Genomic DNA, 26,340 nt, shown 5'->3' with positions numbered 1-26,340 from the left:
GCACACAGAGGAATGCCAAGGCCAGAACTGACCTTGCAGGAATACATTTGCTGTGGCTAAAGTTCAGGCCAGCCAACCCAGCCATCCTGATGGTGGGGAGAATGGGAGGGAGGGGCTAAAGACCTAGAAGCTCAATTGTCGTTGCGCGCCTGGAAGGAGCCAATGGAAAAAGGCTATAAGGGAAAACACTGAAGTCACGTGCATTTTGCGAGAGGAAGAGAGCCAGTAGAAAACATTACTCACCTTTGCCTTCCCTTGAAAGTTAAAAGTCAGTACGTATTCTCCAGGCCGCGTTTCGCTCTGGCGGATGACGAATAGACCGTGACTGCGCGTGCCGCCGGACAGCACAAGTTGAGCAGCTTTGATACGAGACAGCGTCCCGTGGAACCAGGGGAAGTCTGAGAGGTTGAGCTCTGTCCCCGCCTCACTCTCTTCGCCTGGAGATTACAAACGGGGAAAAAAAGTTATTGTCATTTGAACGAAGCTGTGCAGAACGCAAAGCAAGGCCGAACCCTCATTATGCCCATCATAGTCCTCAAAATTCAAATCTGAACAACAAGTGAAGTCAAAGGAAACTTTATTTCGGCTATAGAAGCCATAAAAGCACAATACATGTACAATTTATAAAATATATATAAAACGCAGAGACTATCATTCATGAGTAAATATTACAATCATCTCAAATTGATAAGTTTATAAAGAAGCGAGTTCGAATTGTAATACTAACTATCAAGACAGATCTTTCCGACCCCTCAGAGTTTATCAGAGTTTAACATACGTATAGTTCCAGGTCACATTCAAGAACATTGAAAAACTGGTAAAGCAGAAACAAGTTTTCGTAAAAAAAAATAATTTAAAAGGAAGAACATTAAAATTACTATAGCTATAGAAAACATGTTTATAACCCGGATGGTAACATCTAGTTCCTAGCCAAGTCATTCCCCTTAAGGATACTTCTGCGTATACACCACATTGCGTATAGAAATTTCGAGGTGACAACTGCAAATAACGGAAGCATTTCATATTTGAGTAACCTAATCATCTCAACATAATTTCTAAGCCCCATATTCCTACAAAGTTGGAGGACCCACCTCAATCTAGGCCTAATGTAAGCAGGGCAGAACAACATTACGTGGAGTTCTGCTTCTTCGGAGGTAGAGCAGACAGGACAATCAGCTTTGGTTACACCCTTCCATTTGTTCGTAAATGCACGGAGCGGTAGCGAACCATGCCTAAATTATAAATACAATTTTTTTTTGCTATAAACGGTTGAATGCTATCCAAAATCAATTCTAGTTTGTACTGCTGCTTAACCTCCAGGAACCTTGAGGTCAGGCAACAAGAGTTCAAACTCTGGGTCAACATAGCAAATTTATGTTCTTTAAAGGCAACAACTAATGACTTTTTAGATATACTGGGGCAGGTCTCTTCCGGGGTAGACCACATATTTGCCCACCCCAGTGAGAAGCATCCCTTCCTAACATAGGACAGCCAAGGTAAGTTGGCTGCACCTAGTAGGGACATGACATCCCTCAATTCCTCCCTGTAAGAAACTAACTCAGGGGTGCTCCATATGCGACGCCAAAATAGGAGGGGACCGGAGGTTATTAAATCAGCAATAGGGCCAATACCAAAGTCCATCCTAAAAGGGGTTAGGAGCGTGCTTTTTGGGAGACCTGCTGGACCTCCATGCTCCCGACCTTCTCTTTTTAACTGAGACTTGGTTCTGCGACGACTCCCTCCCGGCTCTCCTGTCCACCTTACCGGCCTCCTACTATGCCCTCAGGGCGGATCGTTCTTCTGGTAGAGCCGGGGGTGGCGTGGCGGTCATCGCACGTACCACTCTCCCTTTTCAAATTTTACCCTTACCGACCATCGCTACTACGGAATTCCTGGTGATTCGCACAGTCTCCACTTCCCCCCCTCTTACCTGCTTCCTCACTTACCGTCCCCCTCAGTCCCCTTTACAGTTTCTCCCCGACTTTTTGGAGGTCCTGGCCACCATTACAGTCAACAATTCTTCCATCTTGCTTCTTGGCGATTTTAATTTCTGGCCCTCTGATCCCGCCGAATGCTCATCATCTAAGGAATTCTCCGATACCCTTCACTCCCTCAACTTTACCTCTCATGTTCACTCCCCCACCCACATTAAAGGTCATCGGCTCGACCAGATCTGGTCTCTGAACTGCCCTGTGGAATCACTCTCTATTTCTCCCTGCTCGTGGTCTGACCACCACCTGATTTCTTTTCATCTTTCCATTTTCCCCCCAGCTAAGCCCCTCCGGCCCAAGAATACCTGGGTCCGATCATGGAGCCGTGTCAACCTCGAGCATCTCTCCTCTCTCCTCACTGGCTCTCTTCCTTCTCTTCAGGGCCTCACCACTACCTCCCAGGTTGATGCCGTAAATCAGTGGCTTTCTCATAGCTGCAACTCTGTTGCCCCGCTCAAGCGCATTACTTCCAAACGCGACAAAGACGCTAATCGGTGGTTTAACAACGAGCTTAAAACCACCAAACTAATAGTCCGCCGCGCGGAGCGGGCCTGGAGGAGAAATTACTGCCCCACTCTGAAACTGGAATACATCAACATCCTGAGCCAGTACAAAAAAGCCATCTTGGAGGCTAAAACATCTTACTTCTCCTCCAAAATCTTAGCAGCAGAGAACCAGTCCAAAGAGATCTTTACCATTGTCCATAACTTGGCTTTCTCGGACAGAACTACTCTAAAACCAGCCCCGTCCGAAGATCTCTGCTCCTCTCTTAATCACTATTTCATTCAAAAAATTGCCACTATCAAGGCTAACATCTCCCCACCGTCCCCATCTTTTGTTGATCCTCAATGTCCTCCCGCCAAGGGCACACTGACCTCCTTTCCCCCTTTTACTAGGGAAAGTCTGACTTCTTTGGTGCCTTTGGTCAAATCTGGTTCCCCACTCGACCCCTGCCCTGCCCACATCCTCCGTCACGTCTTTATTTCTTGTCCAGATCCTCCCCTCCACCTTCTCAACAGCTCCCTCTCACAAGGCATAGTTCCGAACTCCTTGAAATCCGCGGTCATTGTCCCTATCTTAAAGAAACCTGGGGCAGATCCCTCTGTCCCGGCCAATTTCCGCCCCATCTCCCTTCTGCCATTTCTGGCTAAGATGCTCGAGCGCCATGTAACCTGCGCTCTGAGCTCCTTTGTGGAGAAGCACGGAGCTCTTGCCCCCCGCCAAGCCGGTTTCCGCCCCGCACACTCTACGGAGTCCGTTGTCATGTCGGTCTTAGACACCCTCAGGGAGGGTATGGACACCGATCAGCACCAGGCCCTCGTGCTCCTCGATCTCTCAGCCGCCTTTGATACGGTAGATCACAACATCTTACTCTCCCGTATCGGGGCGGCGGGGATCGGGGGGAGTGCCCTGGTCTGGTTGTCCTCCTTCCTAAGCGACCGCACCCAGGCAGTTCGCCTGGGTGACTTCACAGCGGACACCCGGAAAGTTCAGTGCGGGGTCCCCCAAGGTTCCTCTCTCTCTCCCCTCCTGTTTAATCTGTACATTGCCCCACTGATTTTCTCTCTTCAACAGATGGAGGTCGCCGTATTTAATTATGCGGATGACCTCCAGCTGGTCTTCAATCTTTCCTCTCCCTCGGCTGTCCTCAACTTTCAAACTGTCATGCTTCACATCAGGGACTGGATGAACCACAACCACCTTAAACTCAACCCTGATAAAACAGAGTTGGTGTTGACGGGTGGCTCGTCCAGTCCCTGGTCCCCTCTTTTTTGGCCCCCTTCTCTTGGTTCTTCTCCTGTTCCCTCCTCTTCAGTTAAAACCTTGGGTATAAAACTTAATTCTCAACTCACCCTACACTCCCAGGTTAGTTCTGTGGTGTCTTCCTCTTTCCTTTCACTGCGTACTATACGTAGGGTGTCCCGCTTCTTCACTTTTTCTGCCCTCAAACTTATTATCCTGGCCATGGTGGTGTCCCGCCTGGACTACGGGAACGCCCTATATGCTGGGATCCCTGCCTACAGCCTACGCCGCCTACAGCAAATACAAAACCAAGCGGCCCGCCTGGCCTTCAATCTTCCCAAGTTCCACCACTCTACCCCACTCCTGAAATCTCTTCATTGGCTCCCCGTGCGAGCTAGAATTCAATTCAAGCTCGCATCCATCACCTTCCTGGCCCGATCAGGTCTGGCGCCGGCCTTCATCTCCTCTGAGATTGTCTCTTATGCCCCCACCAGGGCCCTACGCTCCTCCTCCCAGTCCCTCCTTTCTATCCCACGTTTCCGGAGAAAGAAGTGGGGCGGTTCCAAATTTGCTTTCCTTGCCCCCACCCTCTGGAACTCTCTCCCCCTTGACCTTCGCTCCATTCCCCTCTACTCACAATTCCGTAAATGCCTTAAAACCCATTTATTCACCAAATCCTTTGAATAACTGTTCCCTTCTCCTTCCTTCCCTTTAAACCTCAGTCCCCGTTAGCTATAGCGCCAAGAAACCGCTGGTATACGTCGCGCTTTACAAGAACTTTTAAACTCAAACTCAAACTCAACCCAGTAGTTGTCTAATAAAGGCATTTTCTGTGACCGATCGAGTATGAGACGCACAGTGACCCCAAAGTTCTGCTCCATATAGACTGGTTCCCATTGCTTGGGTTTTATAAATTTCTGTCGGGGGCGGGGGGGACCACTTTCTGTGTGCAATTTTTGTAAACTTTCAGAATACCACCCACCGATTGTGTTAGTTTCAAATTGGCCTGGTTTGTTTGTGTCAACCCAATCCATCTGATCATTATGGGTAATGCCTAAGTTATCAAAAATAGGCACTCTTTCGAGGGACCTAACCTCCAATTGAGGGTGCGGGCAGTTAATAGTTTTAGCGTGGAAGACCATGTATTTCGTTTTCTGAACATTTATCTCCAGGATCCTATTCCTGCAGAATGAGCTGAACTTATCCAATACAGGCTGCATTCCCATTTATGATTTAGACAGGAGCAGCGTGCCATCGGCGAACATTAAAGCTGGTATTTTACTGTTCGCTAACCTTGGGAAGAAGAGGGAGAAGAGTGTTGGCGCTAACACGAAGCCCTGCCTTAACCCCTTTTTCCACGGGAAAAGGAGCAATCAATTCTCCTTTTTTACCATATCTTACCCTCGCGTAAGTACCTACATGAAGGCGCTTCATTAATTGGCAAAGATAAGCTGGTGCTCCCATATTACAAAGTAGACCCCATAACTGGCCTCGCTGTCCCATATCAAAAGCGGACTTCAGGTCCACAAAGGTTAAGTAAAGGCTACCCCCCTCTAGTGCAACTGTCTGCCAGTAAATTAGTTGCCATCTAAAAATCTGATCGATGGTCGAGATCTTAGATCTAAAACCTGCTTGTAAGGGGTTAAAACATTCATCTCGGCCATCCAAGATTGCAATCGCCCCAGCAAAACGCTTGCGAATATTTTTTTAGAAACGTCGATGAGGCTTATCGGCTGTTAGTTTGCCGGATCGAGGGGGGAACCTTTTTTAATATTGGGATTATTTCCACACCAGCCCAAATCGACGAAAGTGGCATCCCCCGGTTGATAGCACTGAATAGAATCTGTAAGTAAGGGACCCATACTACCTGTTCATTTCTGAACAGGTCACCAGGAATTCTGTCCAATCCCGGAGCTTTGTTAGGAATGATTTTTTTCACCGCCAAGGAAACTTCTAACTTTGAACATGGTGGTGAGTCCATATTTAAGGGGGTTTGGTCTGCATCTGTTAACTCATGTGTTGCCACTTCGTCCGTGCATCTAGAGTATAATCCTTTAAAATATGCTCTCCAGGCTTCTTCCCCCAAATTAGGTTCTATATCCGAGTTGCCTTTGGAGTTGCTAGTTTTGACCAAATTCCAAAAGATTCTCAAGTCTCTAGTATCCAAGGCTAACTTTATTGCTTCCCATTTTTCGACCTCGCAAGCTGCTTTAGCTTCAGCTAAAGTATTTTTATAATGGGATCTAGCGAGTCGGGTGCATAAAGGGTCCTTGTTTTTTACCTCAAGTACCAATGCGCTTTTGGCAGCCTTGCATGCTTTGTTAAACCAGGGATGTTTAGGCTTTGAGGGGAATTTATTAGTATTTCCATAGCTATTAAATAACTCTGCTAATTTTAAAATCATATCCTGGTGGTACATGCTTACACCGCTTGTTTTACCAGATCTAATCATGCAGTGTAGGTTAAGCGAAAAATAACCACACCGTGTATATATAAAAATATGTCTATTTATTACACAACACTTACTGCTGTGGACACAAGAAACCACCCATGGTAAGTACCCAGGAACCCCACAGACGCTGTGTACAGAGTGGAAAAACAGCTGCGTGTCGAAAAGAAGTCACCGGGAAAGTCCCCGTGGAAGACAGAAGGTTGGAGAGTCAACCCACCCGTGGATACCCATGAACCAGGATACCTACACCAGGGACGCTGGGTACATAGGTGGAAAGTGACGTTGGAAGCTACTACAGACCACAATGGAGGACTTCAGGAAAGATGGAGAAGACTGTGCAAGAGTCTGGTGAAATCCAAGGGTGAATTCTTCGAGTGAAGACCTGCAAATAGAGGGACAGAGTTTATACCATTCGGAGGTGACCACGAGACACAGAAGAGTGTCGGTGTCCGGCAGAAGCACCAACAAGCCTTGGCATCTGCAAGAGGCATGGAAAGAAAAGAAGGAGCAACGTTGGGACAGCAAGGTCCGAGGGACTCACCACAAGCAGGAGAGTCAGAGCAGGCCCCCGTGCAAGCAAGGGAGCTCACTGAAGCAGGAAAAGACCCTCAAGCGGACCCACAAGCCGAAGGCTCAGGAGGCGCAAGAGGACCTAGAGCAGCTTAAAGATGAAGGCCCACAGTGCAGAGGAGGCAGGAAGAGTTGCTGGAGGCTGGAGCTTCTTGAAGCCCGAAGATCACAGGAGTGCAGAGCCAACTAGCATTGGTATCGGCCTATTGTCACGGTGTAAAGGGGTTAGGTCCCAGCAGTTCTGATGAAGGATACGGGCCTCAAAATTGCAGAGAGGACTGGTCAGACCTCGAGGGAGTTGCAGAACCACCACCTGTGTTGCCGAGCCTTTTGGAATCCGTGGGATGTCAGGAGCAGCAGACTGGTCAGCTTTGTTGCGTTACCTGCAGATGCAGGGGATAGACTTTCCCTCCAAGGGAGATTACTTCGGGTTTCCTTGATGCACACAGGTCTGTTGAAGATCCTGGAAGAGGCACAGACACTGATGAACAAGAAGACTTGCAGAACAGCGAGGCCAGGAGCAGCAGAATCTTCTGTGATGCAGTCTCTGTTCCAGGAACGACTCCGGAGTCCCTCACAGAGGAGGGGATGGATAGAGGGGAGGATACTCATGTCCTTTGTCCAGTTTCACGCCAGTGCAGGAGCCAAGGGCTCCCTAAACTGGCTCAAATCAGAATATGCAAAAAGGGCACCAAATGTGCCCTTCAAAGCAGTCTGGTGGCACTGGCAAGCGCCCTCACCCAAGCCCAATACACGGAGTCCTGTCTGGGATGTGGTCACACCTCCCCGTGACAGGAAACCTATTGTTCTACCTTCCCCTGCTCGAGCTCAGCTCTGCAGCAAGAGGGCAGAATTGTGTCTGTGGTCGGCAGCAACACTAGCTTGCTGGCAGACCCTGAACGGCTCTTACCAGGAGTACCAAGGGCTTCCCAGAGGAGCCTCCCAGTACATGGAATCATACCTCCAACACTGCTAAAACGCTGACGGACCCTTACCTAATGTCCAGCAAGCCATCCGCTCCGTGCTTGTAGCGCGTCCTGCCCTCCTAGCCAGAAAAGGAGGCCGGTCCATAGCAGACTGCCAGGGAAGGAGGCCCGATCCGCCATCTTGGACCCAGGCCTTGAGGAAAACGCCTATCCAGCGGAGACCTGGAGTCCCACTGTGGGGGCCCAGGGTGACTCTCTCTGGTGACCAGGGGGAGGAACCTGGTTCTTGGGGCTGTGGGCAGGCCTCCATAGCCCCTACCGTGTGAGCCTTGGTCGATGGGCTCGGCTGGAGTCGAGTGGATCTCTGGACAAGAGGCGGGCCGAGACGAGTCTCGTGTGCTGGGCGCCCTGACGGCCCTTCCTCCCTTCTGGAGTCTGGGGAGAACCATCACGCCTGTGGGCTATTGCGGGGCTCTGCCTGGCCAACCTCGCCGGGGGGAGGGTCCCATGGTCTGGAGCCGGTGACGTCATCGGGCGGCCCTCTGGGGGATCTGCGGGCCAAGGTTCTCCTGGGTGAGGTGAAGCCGCCTGGCCTTCGCGGTCTACAATTTATCGTGGTGATCCCAGGCAGAGCGGGAGTAGCGATTCCGTGGTGCCCCGGGGCGGGGTTGAAGCCATACTGTGGGCTCTTGTCTCGGGGGAAGTGCCCCAATGAGAGTGCTGGAGGGAGAATTGCCAGCCCTAAGACGAGGCCCCAGTGAACATCATGCCGTATCCGGGTACTGAAATGTATCAGCGCCATACAAACTAAGAGGTGAGACTTGGGCAGGATGACCAAGCAGCAGGCTGCAACTGTCTGGGTCGGGGGGGTGGGGGGAGGGGATAGGGGTAATGTGACTGGCTGCACATTCGGTCAGCGAGCCGGACCCCGTTCAGCCTCCTGCGAGGCTGGGCCGGGAGGTGGGCACTTGTTTAACAATCCCTTGACTTTCCTGGCCTTATAGTGATCAACCCGAGCCGGGTGCCCAAGCAGCAGGGGTGAGACACTCTGGACCGAGGGGGGGCTGAAGCGACCGGCTGTGCATTCGGACAGCGAGCCTACCAACTTCTTGTGCCTTCATGTTTGGCTTTCACTGGGACTCTGGACTGAGGGGTGGGGGCTGGTTTGACTGTCCCTTATCTATCCTGGCATTGCAGTGATTAACCGGGGCTGCACCTCCTTGCCCCCTCAATGGCTGATGCTTTGGGTGGTTCCTTCCTGGAGGAGAGGGACCGTGATCTGGCTGTGGGGGTGGCCTCCTCCCCACCTGGAGTGTTGGTGCAGGGTTCAGCTGTCTTTTCAGGCGGCGAGAGTGCGCACCCCATTGATATACCCCGGGGGCCTGGGGCTGAGCCTAGCGGACATCCTGTTGTCTCTTGGTCTTTGCTGGGCCCTGTACCATCGTCGCTGGTGCTCCACTGCCGGGTCAGCAACTCGAGACTTGGCTCCCTGAGTGGGATACAGCGAAGAAGGGATTCTCTGGAAAACCATGCCCTGCATCAAGGCGGGAAAGGATACCGACCTGTGTTCCTCTAAAGAAGCAACAGTGACATCACTGTGGTTAAAACCACCCTCTGCTGCAGTAGCCCAGCAGGTCCCCGCGATGGCGGAGTCCCCCTAGGCTCATGAGGCGCGCCCCCCTCACGCAGGCCTTCATGGCTAACTTTCTCAAAGGGATAAAGGTGGAAATTGGCTCACTCAAAACTGAGTTTAAAACATGCCTGCTGGACATCCGGCGCAATGTGACTGACATCGGGAGCAGAGTAGACCACCTCGAGAGAACACTTGACACACGTACAGAGGACCAGGAAGAGCTCTTGCGCTGCATGAAGGCGTTTGAACAACACATTGAACTACAAACCAAACAGGAGGACCTGGAAAACAGGAGTCGGAGAAGCAACCTTTGCATCAGAGGGGTCCCTATGGGCACGGAGGGACCAAATGACTTACACGGCGGACTGCCTCCAGGCGGTCAGGGGTGATGACTACGACTCTCCTCCGGCGCTGGACAGGGTGCATCGAGTAGCGGCACCCGTGGAACACAAGCCTTGTCACTGACAACCTGACCCGGGTGCACTTTTCACAGAGAAGGAGGCAATCCTCCGCGCGGCCAGGGAAAAACACAATTCGATCTATGGCAGACACCACATTCAAATTTTCCAGGATCTTGCTCCAGTCACACTGCAAAGGCACAGAGAATTTAATCCTGCCATAGACAAACTGAGGTACTTTAAAATTAAATATCAGTGGGGTCATCCCTTTGCCTTGATATTCACATGGGAGGGCAAGTGCAAATCACTAAAATCCTTGAGGGAAGCCCAATAGCTACTCCAACTCAAGTCGGTTTCCCGTCCCGAACCCTGGACTCGCCAAGTCTAGGGCGTCTCTACGACCAGAATGGTCAACCGCCCCTCGTCCTCGCAATCAAGCCTGATGAGAAAGCAAACTGTCACAGCAAGCCAAGCAAGACATTAAACAGCACCTTAAGTCCATGGACGGCACACAGTCCCCAGGACACTCCCAGCCTGCTTCTAACTCCCACTGCATCTTAGACACAGGAAACTGGCCTCTTGGGTGCCCTCGACACAACATTGGATGCCCCCAATCAATCTCAAGACACATATCTCGGGAGCCTACTAAAAGATCTGGCCTCTTGGGAGGTGGGCCCGGAAGCGGGGCATTGTACACCTTGACTCCTTACTCCTTATGGTCCTATTGTTCACTCAACCACTATGTACCTACGATGGGCCAGCTGGGGTGTGCCTTGTCCTCTCGCCCCGGCCACCACCAGGCCAGGCTTTGTAGTAGGGTGTACCCGCTTCTTGGGGGGAACCTTCACCCCCTCCCTGAAGTTAAAGAGTGGGCCAGCCGCTGGATTCGGAGACAGTCTAATAGCACGAACATGACGGCACTCCCGCCATTCAACTGGTCCCTAGGAGGAGTGACTTCCTCAGAGCAGCCCTGGGTCATACCAAAGGGTCACTCCAGGACTGGAATGGACTACTGTGGCCCGGTTGGTATTTTTTTCTGTTCGTTTTTGTTACTTGCTTCCCTTCTTCTCCCTTCATTCCTGTCGAGTCCTCTGGGGGTGGTGGAGAACACTCTTTCGTGTTATCTGGTCTCTTCAACATGGAAGATGCATAGTTCTATAAGGAACACCATACAGGGAACGGATTTGACAAACGTGTTCCCTGGCATATGTTACACTCCGAACTTGCACACCTTCAACGGGGTCGGGTCGCTACCACGAAGGGTGGGGGGTATCACATTGAGCTGTACACTACTTCATATATAAACAATTATGGCGCAGGTTAAACTATTTTCACTTAATGGGAAAGGGCTTAATGCCCCCAACAAGCTGCGGCAGGTCTGGCGCTACCTCCTGATCAAAGGCCCAGATATCTTCTTACAGGATACTTATCTTCTACAGGCATGTAGGCAACGCATGGCACACCCTAAATATCCTACTCAATATGGGCGTCCTCAGTATCCAAAACAGCGGGAGTGGATATCCTTCTTAAAGTGGGCACATACAGGGAACTCGAATACTGCGAGAAAAAGAGGAACGTTATGTGAGAAGCTAAAGGTACTTATTAATAAGAGGCCCCTCACATTGATCAACCTTTATGCCCACTATCAATCTCAAGACACATATCTTAGGAGCCTACTTAAAGATCTGGCCTCTTGGGAGGTGGGCACACTTCTTGTTGGGGTGGAACTTTAACTTAGTCTGGAACCCTCATCTTGATCGTAGCGCGACCTCCGTTCAGGACACTGGGGCTATGTCTGCAGCGTTTAAGCAGGACCTCAAGGCCTTGGGCATAGTCGATGCGTGGCGAAATGCAGAACCAGAAGCAAGAGACTATACCTTTTTCACTCATGTCCACCGCTCATATTCCCATGTAGATTAGTTCTTCATATCCCAGTCACTCATCCGATCTCTGGATTCAGTCACTATATCGGACATTTCTATATCAGTTCACGCCCACCCAGAGATCATTTTGAGAGACATGGGAGCGATCTCCCGCTCTGCGCCATGTTGGAGGCTCCCCCGCACATCCTACGAGACCAGGTCAATGTAGCAGAATTACGCCACGCAATCCAAATGTACTTCGGAATGAACGACCTCCCTGACACTGATGGCCATACCCTCGGGGATGCCTTCAAGGCAACTATTCGAGGCACCATCACCTCGATCTTAATTGCCAGAACACAGGAATACTGTTTGGTAGAGGCGGGCCTCACCAGAGATATTAGGGTGCTTGAGAGACAGGAGCATACAATGTTGTCAAGGCAACGCAAAAAACAAGGGGCCTCTCTTTGGGGCCAACTAAAAGCGATCTGTGTAAATAAAGCCGAACACTCCCTCCTTGATCTGAAGCAAAAATATTATGAAGAGGCAATAAGGTGGGTTCCCTACTGACCCATCGACTCTGTATGCGTGTACCCCACAACCATATTGCCAGGGCTGAGACTAACGGGGGCACATGGGCTACCTTGGAAACAGACAAACAGCAATTTAGCACTTTCTTCTCAGCTCTTTATAGCCAAGGCAAAATTGTCCAAGAAGAGATCAAGTCATTTCTTGCTTTGTGTAATTGGTCGCCGCTTGACCCTTCTCATGCCCAACAACTTGAAGACCTGATCACCCTTGTAGAACTTCAAAAAGCATTAAAAAGCTTCCCGCTGGGCAAATTTCCTGGCCCTGATGGCTTCACGATTTCTTTCTATCGATTGTTCCTTCCTGAGCTGCAGGCCCTCAAACTCCGGTTATTTAATGCCTTCTCCGATACTATTAGTGTGACCCCTACCATTTCCAGGGCAGATATAGCGCTCATCCATAGGCTGGGGAAGGACCAGACATCCTGCGCCTCTTACCGGCCCATCTCTCCGCTCAATGTGGATGCTAAACTATATACCAAAATTCTGGCGCAGTGCCTGGCACCATACCTCCCTAGCTTGGTAGACTCAAACCAGGCAGGATTTATACACCAACGGCAGGGGGCAGATAATATTGGGCGGATAGTCCTTTTGGTGGAAAATGTCCAGTGGCGCAGTTCCAGCATTTCTGCTTTCCCTTGACGCTGAGAAAGCATTTGATAGGGTAGACTGGACCTTTCTTAGATTGGACTACGGAGGATTGGATTGAGTTCGGTCATGATCACTCATATTATGGCTTCCTATATGGCTCAGTCGGCACAAATTATAGTCAATGGGCTACTGGACCCTCCCTTCCAGATCCTCAAGAGAACTCGCCAGGGATGCCCCTTGTCACCTCTGCTCTTCGCACTTGCAATAGAACACCTAGTGATTAGCATATGTCAGTTGGTGCAATCAAGGGCATACAGTTTGGAAGTGACTAACACAAGATTGAGCTATTTGCGGATTACTTACTTCTTAACCTAACCGACCCCGCAAGGTCTCTTCCTGTGCTGCTTGATATGCTCTCTCTATTTAAATATAACTCAGGGCTAAAGATTAATGTTAGTAAAACACAGGCATTGAATCTCACTCTCTCCTCAAGAGATTGTCAAGCTTAGTGCTCGTACCACGTTCCAGTGGGCTCATCATTCGATTCAGTACTTGGGACTTAATATTACGGCCGCGCAGAGTGGGTAGTTCGCGAAAACGAGAAAGATTGCTTTCACATGGACAGGGCAGTGGCATGTCGCCCACTGTGGGACTTGGCCTGGCTGCCAAAAAGAGCCCAGCCGCACAGTGCCTACATCGCCAACCCAAAGAGAACGGTCCTTGATATATGGGATAGAGTACGGATTAGCCTTGGGCTCACTTCCTTCCCCATCCCCAATACCCCCCTTGCCCTCAATCCTGGCTCTTTTCAGGGTTGCGTAAGCAGAGTGTGTCGTGCAATCGCTGATCTCTTTGAAGGAGAGGTCTTTAAATCTCTTGACCAGTGCAGGCAGGAATTCCACCTCCCAGCTACGGCGCACTTACAATACTATCAAATTTGGCACTGGTTACATGCCCCCCTAAATAAGTAGGTAGCCACGTGCCAACACACCCCATTTGAGACACTGGTACGGTCCTTTGAAGGCTTGCGAGGCCTGACTTCACTCACTTATCAGGTACTGCAGCACTCTAACCCTCTGCCTCCTCACCCCTATCAACAGAAATGGCAAAGAAATATTGCAGAAGATGCTCCTTCGGAACAATTGGAACAGCTGTGGAGACACCCCCAACACCTACAAAAGTATTGCGCAACAAGAGACGGCATATAAAGTTATGACCCGTTGGTATTACACTCCACTTCGCCTCCAGAAAATGTTTCCCGCCTCTACATCCCTGTGCTGGCGCTGCAAGACTGACACGGGTTTGTTCATTCCCATTTGATGGTTCTGCCCACTATTGACACTTTTCTGGGAGTAGGTGTTAAGCCACATCAAAGATGTAGCGGGGTTCCCTACCTCAAGCACGCCAGGGATCACGATCCTTGATCTACGACCTCAAACTCTCAAAGCTATGACCCACTCGGATTGGCGTTTGAACCTTCATATGCTAGAGGCGGCAAAGCAGGTCATTGCTCGGCATCGGAAAAAAGCCTGGACCCCTACATCTCAGGAGTGGCTCACTCAACTCTGGCACACAATGGCAATGGAGCTCTTGTCCAGTCACCTTGCGCACTCCGATACTAAATTTGTGCAAATTTGGCAACCCCTAGTGCAACACTTATCTAAATTAGAACACTCTTGCTCGCTCCCCCCGCGCCTACGGACCCTTCAATTATTCGTAGATCCTATATTCCCACGAGGCACAGACCTCCCAGATTGAATTAGGGCGAGCCAAGGACTTACCTTTCCTCCAGCGCTCCCCTCCCCCTTCTCTTGCCACTAACATGGGTGAACACGACAAATCAGGGTTAGGGCGTATCTCCAAGTGCTGTTTTTATGGGATCTCTCCCCACCATCCCCCTTTCACCCACCCTTTCACCCATCTTTTTGTTCTTTTTTGTAGCTTGGTAAAACAGCTCCTGACAAAAGAACTCACTCCATTACCTATGCCAGTTAATTATTTTAAGCATGCTCACCCATGATCGACTTTAATACCTTACGGCTATTGGGCCCGGGCAGGGCACTGTGGTCATTGATCATCGATAGGCACTATATTTGACCTGTCAGGATGTTACATGTTTGTAAGACTATTGCCTGTAATGTCAATGTAGATGTTATAAGTTTGTATTCAAATGTGAAAATAATAAAATAGATTTTTTAGCATTTACCATAAAAAAAACAACAAAAAAACCCAGCGCAGGATAAGAACAAAGTTCAAATTCGAAAAACAAGCCGGAGTGACCCTTGACAGGATTAGTTATTTTTAGTTTGTTTACAAATGCTTTAATGACTGGTATATGAAACAGGAACAGGTGTCTGCTTTGGAGGAAAAATGCTATAGCAGCCCAGAATACACATACTGACGTATGTGCCAAACCTGCCTTTTGTAACTGCAACAAATATTTGATAAATGTTTTACTTGGGCTTAAAGAGAGTTAACATTTAATGTGCAGCAGTATGGCAAACATTTTGCACTTGTTAAAGAGCATGCCCTGGTGATTGGACATAGACATTTGATCACTGCCATGGATTCTGTAGCCAGTTCTAAACACCCACAGGGCCCAAGTCACACAGGTCCTTTCACCCATATACATATGTTAAGAGCTAAAAATGGCTTCATTTACGCTTGTCAGGAATTCACAGATCGATGTCTAGCAGGCGTAAATGGTTTTACGGATGTCATAGAATTACAGAGAATTGGTAGAATATCATTGTAGTAATCCACAAGGAATATGGAGTGAGCAGAACAACGCTAGGGATTGTCTTTTAAGTTTCTGAATACCCACTAACCCATATGTTTGGCCGTTACCCGCCCAGAAAATGGTTGGAATTTTACTCCAGCAAAGGAAAACTTTGAGGGTAGGCAGGGGAACACAGGCTACTCCAATGTGTGTGTGTGTGTGTGTGTGTGTTGGGGGGGGGGGGGCTGCATAGTACTTCGTGGAGGGAAAGGAAACAAGCATTGGAAATGCAATAGGTCTCGCAGCATTAGAGTTAGTGCTTTTAGAATTGTTTATGGGTTTTTTTGTAAATCTTTAGCATTTTTGTTTCCTGTAGCCAATGCTAAAGAATAAAAAAAAAAAGCCATAAACATTTCTAAAAGCTCTAACTCAAATGCTCCGAGACCTATTGCACTGTGTGAGGGTGAGGGGTTGAGGGTGAGTGAGGGTGAGGGTGGGTGAGGGTGAGTGAGGGTGAGTGAGGGGTTGAGCGTGAGTGAGGGTGAGGGGTTGAGGGTGAGTGAGAGTGAGGGAGGGTGAGAGTGAGGGTGAGTGAGGGTGAGGGTGAGTGAGGGTGAGGGTGAGTGAGGGTGAGGGTGAGTGAGGGTGAGTGAGGGTGAGGGTGAGTGAGGGTGAGGGTGAGTGAGGGTGAGGGTGAGTGAGGGTGAGGTATTGAGGGTGAGTGAGGGTAGAGGGTGAGAGAGGGTGAGGGTGAGTGAGTGTGAGGTGTTGAGGGTGAGTGAGGGTGAGGCGTTGAGGGTGAGTGAGGGTGAGTGTGGGTGAGGGTGAGTGAGGGTGAGGTGTTGAAGGTGAGGGACGGACCCATATCATATTGTTTAGTACCTTGTGTATTTCCGGAAGCCATTCATATGCCCTATGTGTTTATTGAATGATCTGAAAAACCCACTGATGTCTTATGCATTCTTTCTTGTCAGTGAGTATCGTGCACCTAAATAGTGGTGTTAGGTTATCTTAAGAGGAAGTTGATTCCTAGGACACAGTAATATAACATAGCTTAACTCAATGGCACACATAAATGTTTGTATTGTCAATGAATTAGAGGCTTTTCACATTAATAAGCGCAATGGGAATCCATCTTTCTCTGTTCTTCCGTGCAGCTGTTCTACCCCATCCTATGAGTATTAAATAATGCGCCATTTTGTAACAATGGCTCACAGGAGGTTCAGTTTCTCTCTTAAATTGAAGCACATGGCACTTTGAGCCAACGAAAATCAGAACGTTCGGGGACTCGTGATTGCTTTGAACTTGAAACACCTGTTGAGTTTGTCATCACGTATGTTTGAATAAAAACAATTTCACAGCTTAGATAGCAAATAAACATCTTTGTATATTAGTTGCTCTTGTCATCATCACTACATACTTGTAAGTAGCGGATGCTGTACGCAGAGGTTAGCGAGTTTGGGAACTTCACGAGGACAGAGCTGTGCAACCTGCAAGAGCGCGCGGATGAAGGAAGAGAGAAAGAACAAAAGACGCAAGGCGTCGGAGCATTAATCATGCTCAGCTGCGAGAGCTCGAGTATGCACCGGCATGCATATATCGTAATTAAAGCGAGGCTTCCCCTGTACACCAATAAATAGAGTCAGCCCGGTAGCACACTTTAGATGAAGCTTCCTTCTGAGAATAGCGAAGAAATATTGCCGGGTGGCATGCGCGAGGCAGGAGGTCAAGCAGAGCTCCCTGTTCCCCGCAGTGAATCCTATATCAAAAGTAAACTCGACCTACTTGCAGCGTCCCTGTTTATTTTTAAATGAGGTCGCAGTATTGATCCGGCAGCAGACGGAGAGCAATGGATGTGTGCCGGGCTCGCGGGGCGATCGGCATTCGTTTAGTGCTTTTGTCTCTAAGGTTGTCTTTTTAGGCAGTGGCGTTTTGACAAGCCTCCCTTTTGCATTACTGTCTTACACTTAGGAGGCGGAGGCACCGTGCCAGCTAGGTACTCATCCGGGAGACTAAATCATCTTGAAAGTGTTCTGTATGTGTGTGCTCGCGCCACGGTTGGGTCTGTCGTTGTTAAACTGTTGTTTCCTGCTGCGCGTGTGATGAACGGAGGGAAGAGAGGGGAGGGGGGAGGAGAAATGCGACACGGCGGGAAGGGGAGGGGGCGGAGCGGGTAAAATAAACAAACAAGACGGAGGGAAGAGAGGGGAGGGGGGAGGAGAAATGCGACACGGCGGGAAGGGGAGGGGGCGGAGCGGGTAAAATAAACAAACAAGACGGAGGGAAGAGAGGGGAGGGGGGAGGAGAAATGCGACACGGCGGGAAGGGGAGGGGGCGGAGCGGGTAAAACAAGACGGACGTGCACGCGCTTTTAAGCTCAATGCGCATGCGCATTGAGCTTAAAAGTCACGGGCACTGCAAGGAATCGCCACGATTCCTTGCAGTGGATAAAGAGTGGATAAGCCCCCATAGTCTCGCTTGCTCGATGCGCATGCGCATCGACAGGCGAGACCTAAAAAGCATGTGGAGCTCCCCTTTCTCCAGAGCATAATTTTACACTATGTAGAATTAAGAAATGGGGTAATAGGAGCCAGGAATGTCATAAGACATTACCAGCAGTACGCCTGCAAGTATCGATATGGATACTTTTGTGTTTCTATTACGAACAGATCTAAATGCTGAGTCCTTCACTTCTTAAAGAAGTGTTGGACAATGGAGGTTTTAATTTTGTATTTGTGGGTATCCAGATGACTGAGGATGACGATCTGCAAAGATGTTTTCCACCCCTAGTAGCTGTTTCAATATCAAGCATATGTGGGGAGAATGACCCCAGTGCCAAATCTGCTGGGGCTTCTTGAGCAACAGGAGCAAACAAATGACTGCTCCTGTGGTGATGATCACTTGCGGATTATGGTCCACAAAAGCACCTATTAACATGGGTTGTTCCACCGCATTTGGCACATTCCTCTGGAGACAACACAAGACCTTCCCAGGAACCAGTCACATGAGACCACTGACTCATTAAACATTCCCGGGGAGAAAACATTTGTAACCTAACATTGGGAATGCCTACATTGCTAACAACTTCAACTTTCTCACTTTAACATTTTGAGATGTCTAATAAAGAGAAATCAATTACTAATTCTCAAATTACTGCATTCTAGGCTTTGCAACAATGACATTATTTTATGAATATGGGGATTGCATTTCCGCCCTGACCTCCCCATCTTCAAATAGTCATTCAGGTTTGGATACACATAATAAACCTGGTTATAAGGTGCAGCCTAAAACTCTGTGTGCCAAAATTATGCCAAAAAGCAAAATTACGAACTAGTAATGCTCGTTACTTACCATAAATCTCAGGTATCTGTGATGGACTGGGTTCTTTGATATACTGAAATAGGAATCCTTTAGATCTAAAGCTGCTATGAAATATCCTTTCTGTAACAGCAGAATGGCCTCTGGTAGAGTTCTCCCCAAGAACCGTAAAGCTGCGACGTATTTGTTCAGGGGGCCTTTCATCTAGGAAGTGTCTGAGCAAACCGGTCCTCCTTTGATAAGAGGAAGCGTATTAAATTCACTCCCTTTCATATTTTATGTGAACCCTTTTGGACAATATGGAGATGACTTCCTACAGCAAGAGTGGTATGTCATTTTTTTAATCTTGTGTCTACTTGCCAGGTAATTTTGTTGTATATTGGTGAACTCCAATACATGTTCTGCACTGTGTGAAACACACATTGAACTAAGGTAATATCCCTCTATTTGTTTGGGAAAAACCATAATCATCTCACGACAGGTATTGTCTGGTCAGGGGGATGTGGAAAAAGTAATTGCTTGTTGGCGGGAGCCCTTCTTCCCTCAGGGCTGTTGTGTTGCTAGATATGGTATAGCCCTGTTATGTATGAGTACTGCTGAGTTTGGCAAAACTAATACGTTTATTTCTGGTGTGGTGTGCTGTAGTGTAGTAGATTGAAATAATTGTCTTTGGCCTCCCAATTTGTTTGCATGATGATGACTTTTTGCATAACATGTGTCGTAGTTGCAACCAGTCCACTGACTTTGAGGCAGTGGCTATTTTAATTACCATCTAACAGACAAAATCATGAACCATGTGAAGTTAACTCTGCCCTTATGTGATTGCAATTTTCATAAATTCCTGCCACATTTTACGCCTAAAAATGTAAGTCAGGGTGCAAGAAGTACACATTTTTGCAAAATTCCCCCTGAATTGCATGATAGTATGGGTAACCCCAATTTCAGAATTGTACAATCAACCATTATTAATTGATAGATGTAACGGTATAATACCTTTGTTGTCTCCTATTTCTGTTTTTTGCTACTTATTCTTGTTGGTTATTTTAATTCAACAATTAGTTTCTTTGGGAAAACCATAAGTCATCTACACAAATTAGTGCTTGCTAAATGTAGCATTTTGTATACTTTTCAGAAATGTATATCTAGGTTCACCAATGGATTTCACAACTGTTTCCATGGAAAATCGCAAGTAGGAAGAAACCCAAAAAATAGGGAAAGATAGACTACCACTTAGAAGAGTGCAAAAACCGTGTTTTACAACTCTGTTACTGAAAGCTGGTAAAATGGTAATCTTAGCACAGCAAACCTTTTGTAGATGCCAAAAAAATACACTTTCTTGCACAACACTTTGCCCCATGTTTAAAACAAATGGCTACATTTTGGCTGTGTCTTGGTTTTTTACAAGTAGCTTCAGAATCCTAAATTCTGGAAAAAGGCGCACATTTGGCCCAAATACCTTTTATGTAAAAAAAAAAAAGTGGTGAAGGCTTAAGTGCAAAGTACCCCAAATATCGAAAAAAGGGGTTGGCATCGGGCGGGCCTCATCAACGAAGAGGTCATTAATGTATATGTTAAGACAGTGTGCGATCTCTGGCTCACTACTGAACATGCCTGTGGCTCATTTGTTCGTTTATACCCCCTACATGCAGAACTTGCATCTGTATAATACATGCTGTTGCTAGCTTTAATGCCTGCTCAAGTACAACTGGATTTAACAAGAGAAATCTGATTAAGGTGAGGCCCACGCACCGGGCAGACCACAGACTCCCTATGAGACTCCTGCCCTCCAGTAATTTGACAAAATAATTTATTAAGAAGCAGGAAGTCTATTCAAACGTTTAAGGCATTTGTAAGGAAGTCTGCAGTTTTACGTATCAAGACTGCCAGCGCCCCACTGCCGACCAGTCTGCTCATCTTTTGTTTATTGGACTGTGCTGCCAGCTCTGCAATTAATTAGCCCTACATTACTATCTCTGCCAGGAAGGAATCCGAAAACAGAGCACTTCCTTGATTTCATATCTGCTAAATTCGATTTCTATTCTGACCTGGCCAAACAAAACAAGTGTACATGCACTTGAACTCTGGTCCAGTAGGAATCGCATTACATGCTCATTGTTTTACACAAACTTCCCCAAAAACTTAACACTCACCAAATAAAAAGCAGTTTTGAAGTGTCTTCAAAATGTAAGATGTTACCATACAGGCGAGACATGGTGGATACGCTCTATGTGAGCTCAGTTGAGTGTTGCTTCTGCGCACCACTGTGAGGGAAGCTGGTAGTAGGCCAGCAGAAGCGGTCCCTGCGGTTTGGGGATTGGCAATTTGTCTTGCTCTGACATGGCAGTTGAATACAAAGACCAGGAGTCCGTGCATGGGCACTTCCGCAGGCATTTGGTGGTACCATTGTGCATAATCACCCTGAATGTAAGCTCCAACATAACACTAGAAACGAGGTTGGTGATCTTGCGTCCCCCATCTACCAGCATGGACAAAATATTGCTGTAACACCCGGGCACTAGCCACGTGTGGGACCTATCTGCTGCACATCTGCACCAAAAAGACAAATGTCTGACCCGGTGGCTGAGAAGCCTCACCACATGCACAGCAGCCGCATTCCCACAATGAGGCCCACCCAGAAGCAACATGCCACATGCACCCATTAACAGGTGCGCCAAGAAATGAGAGACGACAACCCTGCCCGATATGGTAACCTTTGTGTTGTGGGCTTATATTTGTTGGAATGCAATCCAGAGCATGACTTGGTGGGTGGATCAATCCAAATGTCTCTGGATCACAAAAAGAGGATTGTATTACATTCATAGGGTTTCAAGGATTAACCAGATGTCAAAGGAACCTGAAACTGGGGATGCTACTGTTTTGAACTCAATACTAAATCTAAATTATTATTTTTCATCAAAGATTTGTATTGGTATTACTAAGTTTAACTCTTTCCACAGGAAGAAAAGTAAACATGAACTAGTGGACGAGTATGTAGTGGGAGAGGTGTGGCGCCGCGGCCAGGGCGACTGACGCTGGAATCTGGGGACCACGGTTCGATCCCCAGCTCCGGCGGCAGGTTAGCCCAGCACCATGTGACTCTGGGCAATAGCTCGCTTAATCTCCCCGACGGCCCCCCAGCGCCTAGAGACCCTTACGGGTGATTGTGCGCTTTACAAATGTGGACTTTACTTTATGTTGCTAAATTAAAGAAAATTAGCCATGGATTGCACATCTGGAAATCTACATGACAATTTGAACAGAGATCAAATGGCCATGCATGCTAGTAATCTGGCTATTCAGGAACACCTTTGGGTCAGTGGATAGTCTACCTCAGAGGATGTTTTTGCCACAGTGTGTAAGGCAGAATTTTTGGTGGAGATGGGCTGTAGCCCTTAAACAGGATGTAAAGGACATCAAAGTGGTGGGTAAAGTTGAATTTAGTGATGATAAAAAAAAGAATACCAAGTTTTACAAAGACAAACCAAAGTTGAAGGAACAGTCTAGGTGTTACTGCTGTGATAGTAAGGATTATTTAGCATACGGTAAAAGTTGTCCTGGAGCTAAACAAAATTGCAGTAGTTGTGGGATAGTACGGCATTTCGCACAAGTTTGTAGGAAAAAGAATGAACGTGCGATATGTCAATGATGACGGGGTGGATGATGGGGATAATGATTTGGAGTATAATCCAAATAAAAACAATTTTGGGATATATGTTCGTCATAACCTTGTTTTGAACATTAATTATGTTATGTTGAAAAATAAACCGGAATGTTGAATGACCATCGGTGGAGTGAAGAAATTTCCGGACTACGGTGCACACAAAGTAGAAATGAGGAAGCTATCCTTTTTGAAAAAAGTGGGAAATAAATTGATAGAATCGGATATACAACCTGAAGATTATTTTGCTGACAGAATTGCTATGTTGGGTTTCAGGTGGTTGAGGAAAAGTATATGTTGCGAAGGAGGGACAACCAGTGTTGGGTAGTTTAATCGAAAAAGAGTTACAAATTGTTCTAGATCCCAATAGCATTGATCAAGTGTTAGTAGTCGGACGAAGGTACAACTGTTTGTAACAGATCAATCAATCAATAAGGGAACTTTAAGTGTACTACTCACCGGTTAGGTTCTCAAGGCGCTGGGGGGTATGGGGTGGGAACGGGGTGTACGCAGCTCCAATCAGTCGAACAGTCAGGTCTTGAGTGTCTTCCTGAAAACGTTCAGGGAGGGGGCGCGTCTGATGTCGGTCGGGTGTTCGTTCCAGGTCTTTGCCGCGATGTAGGTATGTGAAAGGAGATTTTCTCGTTGCGGTATTGGGGTCCAGTGTTGTGGAGGCATTTGTGGGCGTGGGTGAGTATCTTGAAGGGGACTGTTCTCGACCGGGAGCCGGTGGAGGTTCCGTAGGTGTTGGGTGAGGTGTTCGTGTCGAGGGATGCCGAGGACAAGTCTGGCTGTGGTGTTCTGTATTGTCTTGAGCTTGTGGAGTTGATCCCGGCGTAAAGAGTATTTCCGTAGTCCAGTCTGCTGGTTATGAGTGCATGGGTGACGGTCTTCCTTGACTATCTGGTGGGATCCATTTGAAGGTCTTGCAGAGGATACGGAGAGTGTTGAAACAGCTGGAGGCAACGGCGTTGACCTATCTGTTCATGGAGGAGAAGGAGTCGAGTACGAGGCCGAGGTTTTGGGCGTGGTCAGTCGGTGTCGGGGGGGGGCTGCAGAGGGCAGTGGGCCATCAGGTTTTGTCCCATGCTAACGGGGAGGGTGTTAAACCAATTCCTAACTGTGTTTAGCAACATGTTAGGCATATCAAGGGTTTTGAGAACAAAATAATCCTTAAAGACAATGCTATTCCCAAGGTACACAGTCCTTAACATTCCTATGATTAGAGAGCTATCATAGATACTTGACAAATTGGTAGTTTCAGAAGTTATTGAACCTGCTGGGCCTTCAAATTGGATTCCTCCTCTGCTAGTGGCTTGACGCAGCAATGGGACGATCAGGCTGTGTGTTGATCTACCCCACTTAAACAATAATATAATTGACAGATTGCCTCAGCCTAAGACAAATGCTATGGTCATTTGTCTCAAGGGTGCAAAGTAGAGACGGTCCAAAATATATTCTGTGTTCCCAGTAAAGCGAAGCATTTCATAGAAGACTAAATCAGACTAAGCAGCATTAAGAGTCAATTTTCTTACTAGATGGACCATGTGCAAAAGACATGAACAGAGAGAACACCTGCCAGTCCCTTGTGATACGCGTCAAAGCTTACTGAGATTCTATAGATGAGTGATAGGTAGATGATCAATATTCTGGGCTCATGATGACAACTCGAGCCAGTTCTGATGCTGTACCTCAGGGCAACCAGGACAAGGGCAGTTAAGAAACATTTGTTGAATTCTAAAGAGTGGGATTCTTTGAGAGTGACTAATTAGACTAAAAACATGTTTGGCTGTAGCGATTGAGGTTAGTTTTCTCTAGTTGGACTGTTGCAAGGTCCAGAAACTTCCGAAATCAAGTCAGAAGCTGTACATCTGTTCCATGCCCGTTGGCACCGTTACTGTATACTGACAACATTGTGCTCATTTCAAAAACTGCTATGGGCTTACAGCGGCTTGTGGACTCATTTGTGGAGTTCATGGATAACTTTAACTAAAGCACTAATGTTAAGAAATCACAGATTATGGTTATTGAGCCCAAAAATATTAAATCTAGGACCTTTAATATTAAGGGTCGGTACTTAAGCAAAATAAGATCCTTTTATATGTGCCACTTGTTTTGATGCCTTTTTGAGTTAGTCCTTGCTCTTGAATCACAAACGCTTATTATTCTGTAGAGCTGTACATGATGAGTTTTTGCAGAGTGCTTAGGCTATAAATCCATAGATGCGATGATTAAAATATACAATGCTAAGTGCATATCGCTTGACAACTAAGGATGTGACATTTAATGATAAGTCTCTGTACTATCACTCCAGAAAGAAGAGAATAAATTCATGAGAAGGTTGTCTTCCCTACCAAGTAGCGTTTCTTCTGAAGGCGACCAGGCCAAAATAAGTATGAGATATAGATCGGATTTGATACAGTTGCTCCCCTTGTTGTTGCTCAAGGCTTGGACTAAACCGCATATAACACTGAATCATCTCTTCTTGGGGGATTGTCCTGAGCTTGCTAATGCACTTTCAATACCCTGGCTGGTATTCAGAGATTTTAATTTTAGGGATCGTTGTCGGTTGAATTATTTAACCAACAAAGTATAATCACCAAGGCTGATGTGACTTGGACCAAGAAAGCCTTCCTTCAGAGGAAGCTGGGGCGTTATTTAAACAGACAGTCCAACATTTCGTTATGACTCACACCACAGTGTCAACTGAACCATATCTATGTTTTTTGCATCTAATTTTCATAGATATCTCCTCCCTAGTTTCAGGTAAAACGTTTTCACCATTTATTGATAACCCGTCTGGATAGACTAAAGACTCAGACATCTGCCAATGTCGTTGCAATAATGTTTCTACACAAAATGCTTTTCACTTTATTATGTTTTGTGCAATGTACAGTCCCTTAAGGAACCGTTTCATGAACGTGTCCTATTTTGAAACTGGTAAAATTGTAATCTAGTTCGACCATCGCTCTTGTATTTACAGCTTTTACTGGATCAGAAAGTTTGTCATTCAGTTACCTCTTTTCTTGTAGGAGCAGTCAAAACGAGAAGAGTTTTGGGAGACACATGAGTTTGAGTTTGAGTTTAAAACATTTATAGAGCGCACGTTCACCTGGCGGTTTCATGGCGCTGTAGTGTACAGAACCCAAAGGGCAAAGAGATCAGGGGACAAACAAAACAGAACAATTAGAGTGGGAAGGCTTGTGCAAAAAGAAAGGTTTTTAACGCCTTTCGGAAGAGTGAATATTGAGTAGAAGATCTAAGGTGAGCGGGGAGAGAGTACCAGAACGCGGGGGCAAGTGAGGAAAATTTCGTGCCCCCCCACTTTTTACGCCTGAAACGGGGAACTGCCAGCAGGTGTTGGGAGGATGAGCGCAGCTCCCTGACAGGGGCGTAAACTTTGATTTCCGAAGAGATAAAAGCAGGGGCTGCGCCAACCTTTGCCTGGAAAGTGATACAACCCATCTTGAACAGAGCTCGTTCTCGGATAGGGAGCCAGTGCAAGGACTTGAGGAGGGGGGTGACATGGTGAGACTTGGCCAGATTATGAACCAGGCGAGCGGCCTGGTTCTGAACCAACTGTAATCGCCGCAGACTGTAAGCGGGCATGCCACAATATAGTGCATTACCATAATCGAGGCGAGAGATTACCATTGCCAGGACTATGAGTTTTAAAGCAGAAAATGAAAAGAAACGGGAAACTTTGCGGATGGTGCGGAGTGAATCGTGTCTGTATTTCTATTACCAATGTTATGGACATTTATGAATTTGTTGATATTTCATGGTTATATTTTATTGATAAGTGTCTCTTATATTGATGATGTATTTATATGGTTTTGAAGAGAAAATCAAATAAAGATGACTTGACATTTTAGTCTTTTGAGGTAGATAA

At 47.3% G+C, this 26,340-nt stretch overlaps 1 protein-coding gene across 4 annotated transcripts in view; it reads right to left on the bottom strand.

The window, feature by feature from the left end:
- The window catches only part of SH2B2 (SH2B adaptor protein 2), a 487,294-nt gene that overhangs the window by 70,705 nt on the left and 390,249 nt on the right, over positions 1 to 26,340 (bottom strand). For all 4 annotated transcript variants that reach the window (XM_078679381.1, XM_078679382.1, XM_078679383.1 and 1 more), the window contains one exon: positions 244 to 437. In XM_078679381.1, the coding sequence (XP_078535507.1) occupies positions 244 to 437 (194 nt within the window). The remainder of the gene's footprint in view (positions 1 to 243; positions 438 to 26,340) is intronic.

Source organism: Lissotriton helveticus, chromosome 3_1, assembly GCF_964261635.1.
Source record: "Lissotriton helveticus chromosome 3_1, aLisHel1.1, whole genome shotgun sequence".
NCBI lineage: Eukaryota > Metazoa > Chordata > Amphibia > Caudata > Salamandridae > Lissotriton > Lissotriton helveticus.
The sequence above is the reverse complement of the archived record's forward strand: the minus strand, read 5'-3'. Positions and strand labels throughout refer to the sequence as shown.